This window comes from Equus caballus, chromosome 24 (genome assembly GCF_041296265.1).
Source record: "Equus caballus isolate H_3958 breed thoroughbred chromosome 24, TB-T2T, whole genome shotgun sequence".
NCBI lineage: Eukaryota > Metazoa > Chordata > Mammalia > Perissodactyla > Equidae > Equus > Equus caballus.
The window spans coordinates 32,182,926-32,194,255 of NC_091707.1; the positions used below are offsets into that span (position 1 = coordinate 32,182,926).

At 45.1% G+C, this 11,330-nt stretch overlaps 1 protein-coding gene across 3 annotated transcripts; it reads left to right on the plus strand.

Moving 5' to 3' along the window:
- Positions 1-818: 818 nt before the first annotated feature.
- LOC106782520 (peroxisomal succinyl-coenzyme A thioesterase) lies at positions 819-11,330 on the plus strand. Of its 3 annotated transcripts, none has more exons than XM_070250095.1 (3): positions 819-7,300; positions 9,207-9,488; positions 10,500-11,330. In XM_070250095.1, exons 1-3 carry the CDS (start codon positions 6,817-6,819, stop codon positions 10,502-10,504), a joined length of 771 nt encoding a protein of 256 aa, XP_070106196.1. In that variant the 5' UTR covers positions 819-6,816; the 3' UTR covers positions 10,505-11,330. The 3 variants fall into 3 exon arrangements, with proteins under 3 accessions (XP_070106196.1, XP_023483836.2, XP_070106197.1); XM_023628068.2 differs by having other exon boundaries at positions 7,285-8,284; positions 9,207-9,409; XM_070250096.1 differs by lacking the exon at positions 819-7,300 and adding an exon at positions 7,553-8,284.

Consider the following 11,330-nt stretch of genomic DNA (forward strand, 5'->3'; position numbering starts at 1 on the left):
TTTCTCCACAACCTCTCCAACATTTGTTACTAGTAGTTTTAGATATTTTTGTCATTCTAATGGGTGTAAGGTGATATCTTATTGTAGTTTTGATTTGCATTTCCCTGATGCACAGCGATGATGAGCATCTTTTCATGTGCCTATTGGCCATCAGTATATCTTCTTTGGAGAAATGTCTGTTCATGTCTCCAGCCCATTTTTTGATCGGGTTGTTTGATTTTTTGTTGTTGAGTTGTGAGAGTTCTTTATATATTATGGATATTAAGCCTTTGTCAGATATATGACTAGCAAATATTTTCTCCCAGTTAGTGGGTTGTTTTTTTGTTTCAATCCTGTTTTCATTTGCCTTGAAGAAGCTCTTTAGTCTGATGAAGTCCCATTTGTTTATTCTTTCTATTGTTTCCCTTCTCTGAGAAGACACAGTGTCTGAAAGATGCTTTTAATGCTGATGTCAAAGAGTGTACTGCCTACGTTTTCTTCTAGAAGTCTTATGGTTTCAGGTCTCACCTTTAGGTCTTTGATCCATTTTGAGTTTATTTTGGTGAATGGTGAAAAAGAATGGTCAATTTTCATTCTTTTACACATGGCTTTCTAGTTTTCCCAGCACCATTTGTTGAAAAGACTTTCTTTTCTCCATTGTATGCTCTCAGCTCCTTTGTCAAAGATAAGCTCTCCATAGATGTGTGGTTTTATTTCTAGGCTTTCAATTCTGTTCCATTGATCTGTGCACCTGTTTTCGTACCAGTACCATGCTGTTTTGATGACTGTAGCTTTGCAGTATGTTTTGAAGCCAGGGATTGTGATGCCTCCTGTTTTGTTCTTTTTTCTCATATACATTCACTTGTTGATGGATATTTGGGTTGTTTCCTGTCAGGCATGACTAAAGCTGCTATGAATGTTTCTCTAAAAGTCTTTGTGCGGACACATGTCATTTCTCTTGGGTATTTACCTAGGAGTGGCATTGCAGACTCAAATGTTAACTCTGTGTTGAACATTTTGAGGAACTGCCAAACAGCTTCTCAAAGGGGCGGTACCATTTTATATTCCCACCAATAGCATCTGAGAGAACCAACTTCTCCACATCCTCACCAATACATGTCTTTTTGATTATAAGCATCATAGTGGGTGTGAAGTGGCACCTCATAATGGTTTTAACTTGCACTTCCCTGATGATGTCTAATCATGATGTCTAATCAGCCCATGATGATGATGGCTACTGATGTCATGCGTCTTTTCATGTACTTATTGGCCATTTGTATATGTTCTTGGGAGACACGTCTCTTCAGCTACTTTGCCCAATTTTAAATTGGGTTGTATGTCTTTTTTTGGGGTTGCAAGTCTTGTGTTGGGGTTGCAAGAATTCTTTAAATGTTCGGAATACCAGTCTCTTATGAGATATATGAATTGCAAATATTTTCTCCTCTTCTGTGGATTATGTTTTCACTTTCTGGATGGTATCATTTGAACAAAAGTTATAAACTTTGATCTGGCCCAATTCATTTATTATTTCTTTTGTTGCCTGAGCCTTTGGTATCATCTCACAAACCATTTTCTAAACCAAAAACACAAAGATTTATTCCTATGTTTTCTCTAAGAGCTTTATATTTTTAGCTATTACATTTAGACATGATCCATTAAGCATTCGTAATTTAACAATTTCCAATAAATACTTTTTAAAATAGCAGTTTTAAAGTGAGTTGAAGTGAAAACTAGGGAAAATTATCTGGAGAATCTGGTTCAAAAAAAATCCTTACGAAATCAAAATCAAGCACAATATCATTTTTGGGCATTAGCGTATTTTTCTACATATACAATCTACTACAAAACAATAGTAATCAACACAGTGTGGTACTGGCATATGGATAGACATAAAGATCAAAGGAGTATCGACAGTCCAGAAATAAACTCTCACATTTACAGGCAACTTCTGACAAGGGTGTGAAGAGAATTCAATGTGGGAAAGAATAGTCTTTTCAACACATGGTGTTGGGACACTAGATAGCCACATGCAAGAAAATGAGTTTGGAATCCTACCTCAAACCATACACAAAAATTGACTCAAAACGGACCAAAGACCTAAATGTAAGACCTAAAACTATATAATTATTAGAAGAAAATAAAGAAGTAACTCTTTGTAACTGTAGATTAGTCAGTGTTTGAACATCAAAATATAAGGATCATCTATTCACAATAGCCAAGACATGGAAACAATCCAAGTGCCCATCACTGATGACTGGATAAAGAAGATGTGCTAGATATATACAATGGAATAGTACGCAGCCATAAAAAAGGACAAATTCATCCCATTTGCAATAACATGGAAGGACTTGGAGGGAATTATGCTAAGCAAAATAAGCCAGACTGAGAAAGACAAACACCAGATGATTTCACTCATATGTGGAATATAAAGAAAAACATGGACAAAGAAAACAGTTCAGTGGTCACCAGGGGAAGGGGTGTGGGGGGTGAGTACAGGGGTGAAGGGGAGCACTTATGTCATGACAGTCAAGAAATAATGTACAGCTGAAATCTCACATTGATGTAAACTATCATGAACTCAATAAAAAATTATTTGGTAATAATATCAAATTTACAGAAAAATACAAGTAAAGAATCCACATTCTTGTTACCCAGAGTTACCTTGTTAACATTTTGCCCATTTTCTTTATCCTTTCTCTCTCCCTTTTTCTCTCTCTTTCTCTCGTTGTTTTAAATTGTTCCCAGGATTTTGGTTTATTCAGGTCAGGTGAGGCCAACAGATCAGGAGACCACTGAAAAGAGAGCTTATTACTCCCAGTTCCCAGAGGAGGAGGCATGTCACACCATGCTGGGCCCCAGGAGGGCAGTCGGAGGCAGAGAGAGTGAGGGGAACCGTGGGAACCCCTGTGCTGTGGTTTTCCAGGGAAGAAATGGGCAAGGCAGCTACTGGCTTTAGGACGGGGGAGTTAGAATAAGTTCCGTTGCCTTGGGGGTGTGGGGGCTGCCCCGGGTTGTCTGATGCTTGGCCCCATGTGGTGAGGACAGGAGGTTAAAGTCTCACAAGCAGAAGAGGTGGGCTTGGGGCGGTAAGTTTGCCTCTGAAAGGCATGCTTGAGGGAGAGTGCTTGCTGGCTCTGGGAATCCACTCCCGTGGGAGGGGCGGTCCCTCCCTAGTCAGCAAGGCTCCAGGTGTGCAAACAGCACTCACAGGGTGTAGACAACTTGGGTAACACGGGACCTCTCACACTGAATGTAGGCCGTGCCATATGTGGGTTATAACCTCACATCTTGTAGCTATTTCTTATTTACTGAATTTCTCCTTTGTTTATTTTCCTGCCCTCTTTTTCTGCCTTCTTATGGATAGTTTTTATGGCTAGGCTTTATGTCCAGTTTTGGCTTACTCTTTATACTTCTCTTGAAAATATTTTTCAGTGGTTGTCCCAGGGTTTACGGTACACTCCTATAAGTAATCACATCTGTGTTCCAATCACACATCATGTGTTACCCAACACGAGCACAGGTTCACCTACCCATCGTACAGTAGGGCCAATAACTGAACAAACAACTGAAACACCACGCGTCTGATAAGGAAAGAGCTTTACTATTATCGAAAGGCAGCCAGACGAGGAGATGGGAGTTTGAACTCAGATCCACCTCCTCGAAGGGAAAAAGAAAAAAAAATACAAGGAACACAAGTCAAAACAGATGAATTGAACTCCATCAAAACTGAAAACTTTCATGCATCAAAGGATACCATTTAAAAAGTGAAAAGACAACTCACAGAATGGAGAAAATATTTGCAAATCACATGTCTGATAAGGGATCTGTATATAGAACATAAAAAGAATTCTTTCAACTCAAATATAAAAAGACAGTCCCACTACAAAAATAGGCCAAGGATCTGAACAGACACTTCTCCAAAGGAGATAAACAATGGCTAGTTAGTACATGAACAGACACTCAACATCATCAGCCATCAAGGAAATGCAAATCAAAACCACAATGACACTACCACCCACTAGGATGTCTATAGCCAAAAAGACAAAAACAAGTGTTGGCGAGGATGTGGAGAAATGGCAGCCCTCAGACTCTGCTGGTGGCACTGTAAAATAGTGCAGCCACTTTGGAAAACAGTCCGGCAGCTGCTCAAAAGATGAAACAAAGAGTTACCGTAAAACCCATCAATTTTATTCCTGAATCTATACAGAAAAATGAGAAGACAGGCCTGCACGTTGCAGAATAGTAGATAGAGCAGGTTCATGGTACCATACACGTATGACTGTAAACAGACAGGAAAAAATTCTAGAAGAACGCACCTACCTTTGGGGGAATCAGGGAACTGGAGAAGAGACGATTATTCCACATTTTAAACTTTTCAGTGTTGCTACATCTGTTTCAAAACAATGTATTCTTTTCTTTCAAAAAGAACTATAATTTTTCTTTTACAGAACAATTTAAAAAACAATATACAAACCAACGGCAATTATCTGGAGAGCATGAGAAACAAAACCGAACGCAAGACTGGCACAATCTCTGGCTGTTATGAAATCAAATCTTATGTTTTGCTTCACAACGTTCTTCTGTGACTTTCACATACACTATCACCTTTGGTCCCCACAGGGGAGACTTTTATCACGTCACATGCAAGAACTCTGAGACCTAGAAAGATAATAAACTTGCTTATGGCTAATGAACCAGTGAGTGCTGAAGCCAGAGCAAGACCACAACACTGCTGCTCACCTGTGAGTACCACACTTGGAGTTAGTCTTGGCTCTGACACTTTCTACAGGGTAATCTTTAGTGGCTTAATGTTCCCCAAGCCTCAGGTTCCTCCTCTGCAATATTTAAAAAATACTCCTAGTGCTTTCTAAACATGTTAAATTTTTAATGTAAAACAGATGGGACACTGATAAAGAGTAGCTATTACTGTAATATATATAAAATGTGGGGCACCCCTGACGGTACACTTACCTTGCTTCTAGGGTCACATTCAAAAGGTTGACTTCGTATCTACTAAGGCTGAACGTTCTCAATCCCTGTGATGTAGCAATTCCACTCCCAGGTATAGACCTCACTGAAATGAACATGTATGTCCATGAAAAGATACGTTCTTGGGGCCACCCCGTGGCTGAGTGGTTAAGTTCACCTGTTCCCCTATGGTGACCCAGGGTTTTGCTCCTTCGGATCCTGGGTGCAGACATGTCACCACTCGTCAGGCCATGCTGAGGCAGCAGCCCACATAGCACAACCAGAGGCCCTCACAACTACAATATATACAAGTATGTACTGGGGGGCTTTGGGGAGAAGAAGAAGAAAAAGAAAATTGGCAACAGATGTTAGCTCAGGCGCCAATCTTTAAAAGAAAAAGAAAAGATATGTTCTGGAATGTGCAGACCACTACCCCTAATAAGCCCTAACTGGGAACTGCCAAATGCCCACAGGCAGTAAATCTGACAAATACCTTTACAATCACAAAATGGAATACTATTTAGCAGTGATAATGAATGATCTACAACTTGGTTCCTGCCCTCAAGTCTGCTCCAACTCCCGATGACCCTGTGAACGAATCATGTCCACAAAGTCTTTTTCTCAACAGCCCTGCTCAGCTCCCGAAGACTCATGCTTATGGCTTCCTTTATGGAGTCAGTCCATCTCACATTCGGTCTTCCTCTTTTCCTCCTGCCTTCTACTTTTCCCGGCATTGTTGTCTTTTCCAAAGAATCCTGCCTTCTCATGGTGTGCCTCAGTCTTATCATGTTTGCCTCCAGCGAGAGTTCAGCCTTAATTTGCTCCAGGACCCCCTTATTCATCTTTCTGGTGGTCTAGGGTATCCATAGAGCTCCTCTGCAACACCATATTTCCGATGAATCCATTTTTCTCCTGTCAGCCTTCAAGTCCAGCTTTTACACCCAGACATAGTAACTGGGCATACGAGGGCATGGATTATCTTGCCCTTAGTCTCTAATGACACTTGTTGATCTTTCCTAATTCTTTCACTGCTGCCCTTCATGTCTGTCGCCTCTTCATTTCTGGCTGCAGTCTCCATTGAAATGGATGACGGAACCAAGGGAAACCAAATCTTGAACAATTACAATGTCTTTATTGTCTATGTCAAAGTTGTGTAGTGCTTCTCTAGTCATGATTTCCTTCTCCTTGATGTTCAAATGCAGTCCTGCTTTGGCACTTTCTTCTTTCACTTTTGTCAGAATTGGTTTGAAGTCATTGCTGCTTTCTGCCACTAAGATGCTGTCAATTCCCCTATATCAGATTGTTGATATTTCTTCTACCAATTTTCACTCCTTCATCTGAGTCTAGCACAGTTTCTCGAATGATATGTTCTGAGAACAGATTAGACAGAGAGATAAAATGCACCCTTTTATGACACCTTCCCCTATAGGAAACCTTTCTCTCTCTCCATATTCTGTCCTGACAGTGGCTTCTTGTCCACAACACAGGTTTCACATGAGGACAATCACCCGCTGGGGCACAACCATTTCCTTCAGAGTGGCCCAGAGCTTTTCGTGATCCACGCAAAGGCTTTACTGTCGTCTATAAAGCACAGACCAACCTTCTGAAATTCTTTGGAGTGCCCCAGTAGCCAACGAATAATCGCAATTAGATCTCCTGTGCCTCTCCCTTTTCAAATCCACTGGCACGTCAGGCATCCCTTGCTCCATATAGGGTAAAAGCCTTTGTTGCAGCACCTTGTGTTGACTTGACCTAAGCGGGAAATTAGGGCAATGGTCCCAAAGTTACCGTACTCCTTGGCGTCTCCTTTCTTGGGGATTACAATATATAGAGAGCGTTTCCAGTCTGTAGGCCATTGTTTTGTTTTCCATGTTTGTTGGCATATTTTTGTTAAGACTTCGACAGTCACTCTCTGTGGCTCGAAACAATTCCGTCGATATCCCATCCATCCCTGGCAATTTCTCTCTTCCCAGTACTTTCAGGGAGCTTTCACTTCATTTACTAAAATTACAGTTCTTCACAGGAATCTTCTTCAAAGAAATCTGTCATTCTTTTGTGTCTTCTGTACAGATCTCCCAATACTGTGTCCACCTTCCCTTTATTTTCTCTCGATCAGATAGTGTGCGTGCCTTTGGCTCCTTCAGCTGCAAGGTGTGTGGGTCCAAACCACCTGTGCTCGGTCAGTGGCGTTGCAATCACCAAACCTCTATGACCTGTGGGCGCCCCTGCCGGGGAACTACAACTACTACACCCAACACTATGGATGAATCTCACAAACAGAAAGTTGAGCCAAGGCAGAAAGTCCTTAAAGAGGACCCAGTGAAGGATTCGCTCCCACAAAATGCAGAATCAGGTAAAACTACTCAGTTTTCTTGGAATCATGACTGAGTACCTTTGGGGAAAGGGGAAGTGCCTGGAGAACAAGGGCGGCTTCTGAACTGCGGGTAATGATGATTCTGGATCTGTGTGCCTGGTTACAAGGGTAAGCTATGGTTGTGAAATTGCACTTAACTCCACATAAAGTCATTCAGAACTGGTTTCCCCAGGAATCGATTACCCAACAAGCTCCACTCCAATAAGTGAGAGCACTTACAGGCAGAGAAGCTTCCGGAGGGCGGGCCAGAAGCTGAGGACGCCCCTGCGCGCTCGCCCGGGGCCAGGAGACCCGCAGGGAGACTTCACCACCGAGGAACCCGGGCGCGGGTTCCGCGGGTCTAGGCGCCCACACGCCTCCAGGGGCGGCTCAGCCACCGACCGCTCCCGCGCGAGGGGGCGCCTGACCCGCCGGCCTCCCGGCGCGCTCCCCACGGCCTAGGACTCCACTCCGACCGCGGCCCGCGTCTCTCAGTTCGCTCCAGACGGCGGCAGCGCGCGGCCAGGATGGCGGCGACGGTGACCGTGGAGCCCGCGGGTCGCTGCCTCTGGGACGAGCCCGTGCGCATCGCCGTGCGCGGCCTGGCCCCGGGGCAGCCGGTCACGCTGCGCGCGTCCCTGCGCGACGAGAAGGGCGCGCTCTTCCGGGCCCACGCGCGCTACCGCGCCGACGCCACGGGCCAGCTGGACCTGGAGCGCGCGCCCGCGCTGGGCGGCAGCTTCGCGGGGCTCGAGCCCATGGGGCTCCTCTGGGCCCTGGAGCCCGACAAGCCGTTATGGCGCATTCTGAAGCGGGACGTGCAGACGCCGTTCGCCGTGCAGCTGGAGGTGCTCGACGGCCACGAGCCCGACCCCGGGCGGCTGCTGGGCCGGGCGGTGCACGAGCGCGCCTTCCTGGGGCCCGGGGTGCGGCGGGAGCCGGTGCGCGCGGGCCGGGTGCGTGGCACGCTCTTCCTGCCGCCAGGTGAGCCCGCGCCGCGGGGGGCGTGCGAGCCGGTGCCCTGGGCCGCCAGGCGTTTCTGCTCCTCCTGCTTCAGGGGGCTCTAGCTGGGGAGCAAGATCAGAGGAGCTGACGTTGACTCAATCAGTGGCTGCCCAACCGAAATACGGAGAGGATCTGGATATGTTAGTGTCTGTGCTGTGCGTTTGCATTATCTCAGCTAATCTCTATAAATACTGTTATTCTGCAGATTGAAAAAAAGGATCAGGGTCAGTAGGTACGTTGTCTACTTCGCTATTGATAACCACCCTACAGATCTCGACGGGCATCAGCCCGACCGCTCAAGGAAGCTGTTCCCGTCGCCCTTCTCTAGTGTGTGGGGTCCACGGGGCCCCTTCTGCGCTCCTTCATGTTCCTCTCCCACAGCTCCCACTTCAGACTCCACTGCCTTCCTCACCTAAAGCCATCTCTGGGTGTTTCTTTTTCTTGCCTCTCACTAAATAAGCATCTGAATATCAGTACCCCAAAAAAGCAAAGGGTTAACGCAACACCTCATAAAGCTTTGTTTCATGATTCTTAGTTCTGCGTCCACTCCCCTAGCAGAACACTGTGAATCATCACTGTCTGAAAAGTGAAATTCCTCCTTCTGTGATGTAGTCATGAAGGAAAGACCTTGTTGCTCTGCCTTCCACCCAAGGATTCTTGGAACCCTGCAGATCATGTGTCACAGAATCTTATGGGGGGTAAGCTCATCACTGAGAAGGTACCTCGTAGGTTTTCCTGTCCCCGGGGAGCTTGTCTTCCTTTTCAATGGTGACTCAGGGAGCTGTTTCCTCTCCTTTGCTTCACAGGAACCCACTAAATAATTTAGAAAGAAAGATCTCTGAAAGGAAAGCAGGTGCTGTAAATGGTGTAATGCTTCCCTTTACGCTATTCCCTGCTCTAGGACCTGGCCCTTTCCCAGGGGTCATTGACATCTTTGGTGTTGGAGGGGGCCTGCTGGAGTATCGAGCCAGCCTTCTGGCCAGTCATGGCTTTGCCACGTTGGCTCTGGCTTATTATGACTTTGACGATCTCCCCACGAGACTGGACAGCATACACCTGGACTACTTTGAAGAAGCCGTGAGCTACATGCTGCAGCACACCCAGGTTCTCCTGATGTTCCTTCCTGTATCATGCCCTCTAGAAGGATCTCCAGAGGGTGTCACTTTGCCCTCGCCTGTGCCAGGTGCACTGAGGCTGCTCTGCTCTTCTTTCAGAGAGCTTTCTTTTGGAGACTTCCTTGGCTTTCGGGGCCTCTTTCCCCTTTCTCTGTCAGATGGATTAATAATGCAGAGTTAATTGTAAAATCCATGTGAGATTTTATTTAAAGGAAGTATTTAGTGATAGTAAAATTCCTTTTGTTATGCAGATAGGGGTTCTTTTTATTAGCTTTCCATGCCTGTTTTTTATCTTTAATTTGCTGATATCAGAGTATGTTCAGATTGATCAACAGAACTTGCCCACCCAATTCAGAAAAGAGGGACTGGCCAGGTGGTACAGTGGTTAAGTTCGCACGTTCCACTTTGGCTTCTTCGGCGTGGACCTACGTACAGCTTGTCAAGCCATGCTGTGGCAGGTGTTGCACATATAAAGTAGAGGAAGATGGGCATGGATGTTAGCTCAGGGCCAGGCTTCCACAGCAAAAAGAGGAGGATTGGTGGCAGATGTTAGCTCAGGGCTAGTCTTCCTCAAAAAAAAAAGGTTTTTTAATTTAAAAAATAAATGAATAATTAGGTTTAAAAACAATAAGAATTACTTAATTGGACTCTGAAGTTTTACTTTGTGTCTATAAAGTTAATCATTTGCCCATATGTTTAGATGGGGCCTGATGAATGATTCACTACTTGGAACAGAACTTGGTTCCTCAGTTGGATACCCAGCCACACTGAGACTTTGATCATGCCCACCTGAATGAGGCCCTGAACTTGACACGCTTCATGACTCAGCGTTCTCTGGTGGCTGATGCTCTGAAACCTTTGTTACCAATTCCCAGCTTTTCAGTGAGTTTCAGATTTGTTTGCCACGTGTCCAGCCAGATAGTCTTTAGGTGGGAAGAAACTGCTCTGTCAGCTCAGGTTGATCCTCTTGTGGCTCATTCACAGATTCAAGTTAGCAGCATCTCCACTTACATTTGGACAAATATTTTTCTGTTGTGTAGGTTCTTGACCCTTGACTTTTCTCCCTTCTTTTCTTCCAGGTTAAAGGCCCAGGCATTGGGCTTCTGGGCATTTCTTTAGGGGCAGATATTTGTCTCTCCATGGCCTCATTTTTGAAGAACATCTCAGCCACAGTTTCCATCAATGGATCAGGCGTCAGTGGGAGCCCAGACATACGCTACAAGCAGACTTGCCTCCCATGATTGGGCTATGATCTGAGGAGAATCAAGGTAGCTTTCTCAGGCCTCCTGGATATTGTGGATGTTTGGAATGATGTTGTAGGGGGGTGTGAAGACCCCAGCATGATTCCAATAGACAAGGCCCAGGGGCCCATCCTCTTCATCGTTGGTCTGGATGACCATAACTGGAGGAGTGAGTTCTATGCCCAGCTAGCCTCTGATCGCTTACAGGCCCATGGAAAGGAAAAACCCCAGATCATCTCTTACCCTGGCACTGGGCATAACATTGAGCCTCCTTACTTCCCCCTGTGCCCAGCTTCCCTGCACAAACTTGTGGACAAACCTGTGCTCTGGGGTGGGGAGCCCAGGGCTCATTCTAAGGCCCAGGTAGATGCTTGGAAGCAGATTCTAACCTTCTTCTGCAAACATCTTGGAGGGACCCAGAAGAGAGCTTCCCCCAAATTGTAATGCACTGGTCTGTTGTAGGCATGAGAGATTCAAGGTCAGAGTCTACTGTCTAGTGATTCGAATGTGAATCACTTTTTCCCTGAAAAGCTCTAAATTCATGTCATGGATTTTAATGCTGGATTTAGGTAACTTTTTTGAATGTTATGTTTTCATTAGTTTTACTAATGTGACACATGCCTATTGTAGAAGATTCAGTTAGAGCCATAAATACAAAATTGAAAACCA

What these genes read in the sequence shown, in the direction of transcription:
- LOC106782520 (XM_023628068.2), top strand. Translation starts at nt 7,828, where the DNA reads ATGGCGGCGACGGTGACCGTGGAGCCCGCGGGTCGCTGCCTCTGGGAC. An exon ending in CACGCTCTTCCTGCCGCCAG is followed by an intron (nt 8,285 to 9,206) that starts GTGAGCCCGCGC and finishes TCCCTGCTCTAG; the next exon opens with GACCTGGCCCTTTCCCAGGG. An exon ending in ACATGCTGCAGCACACCCAG is followed by an intron (nt 9,410 to 10,499) that starts GTTCTCCTGATG and finishes CTTTTCTTCCAG; the next exon opens with GTTAAAGGCCCAGGCATTGG.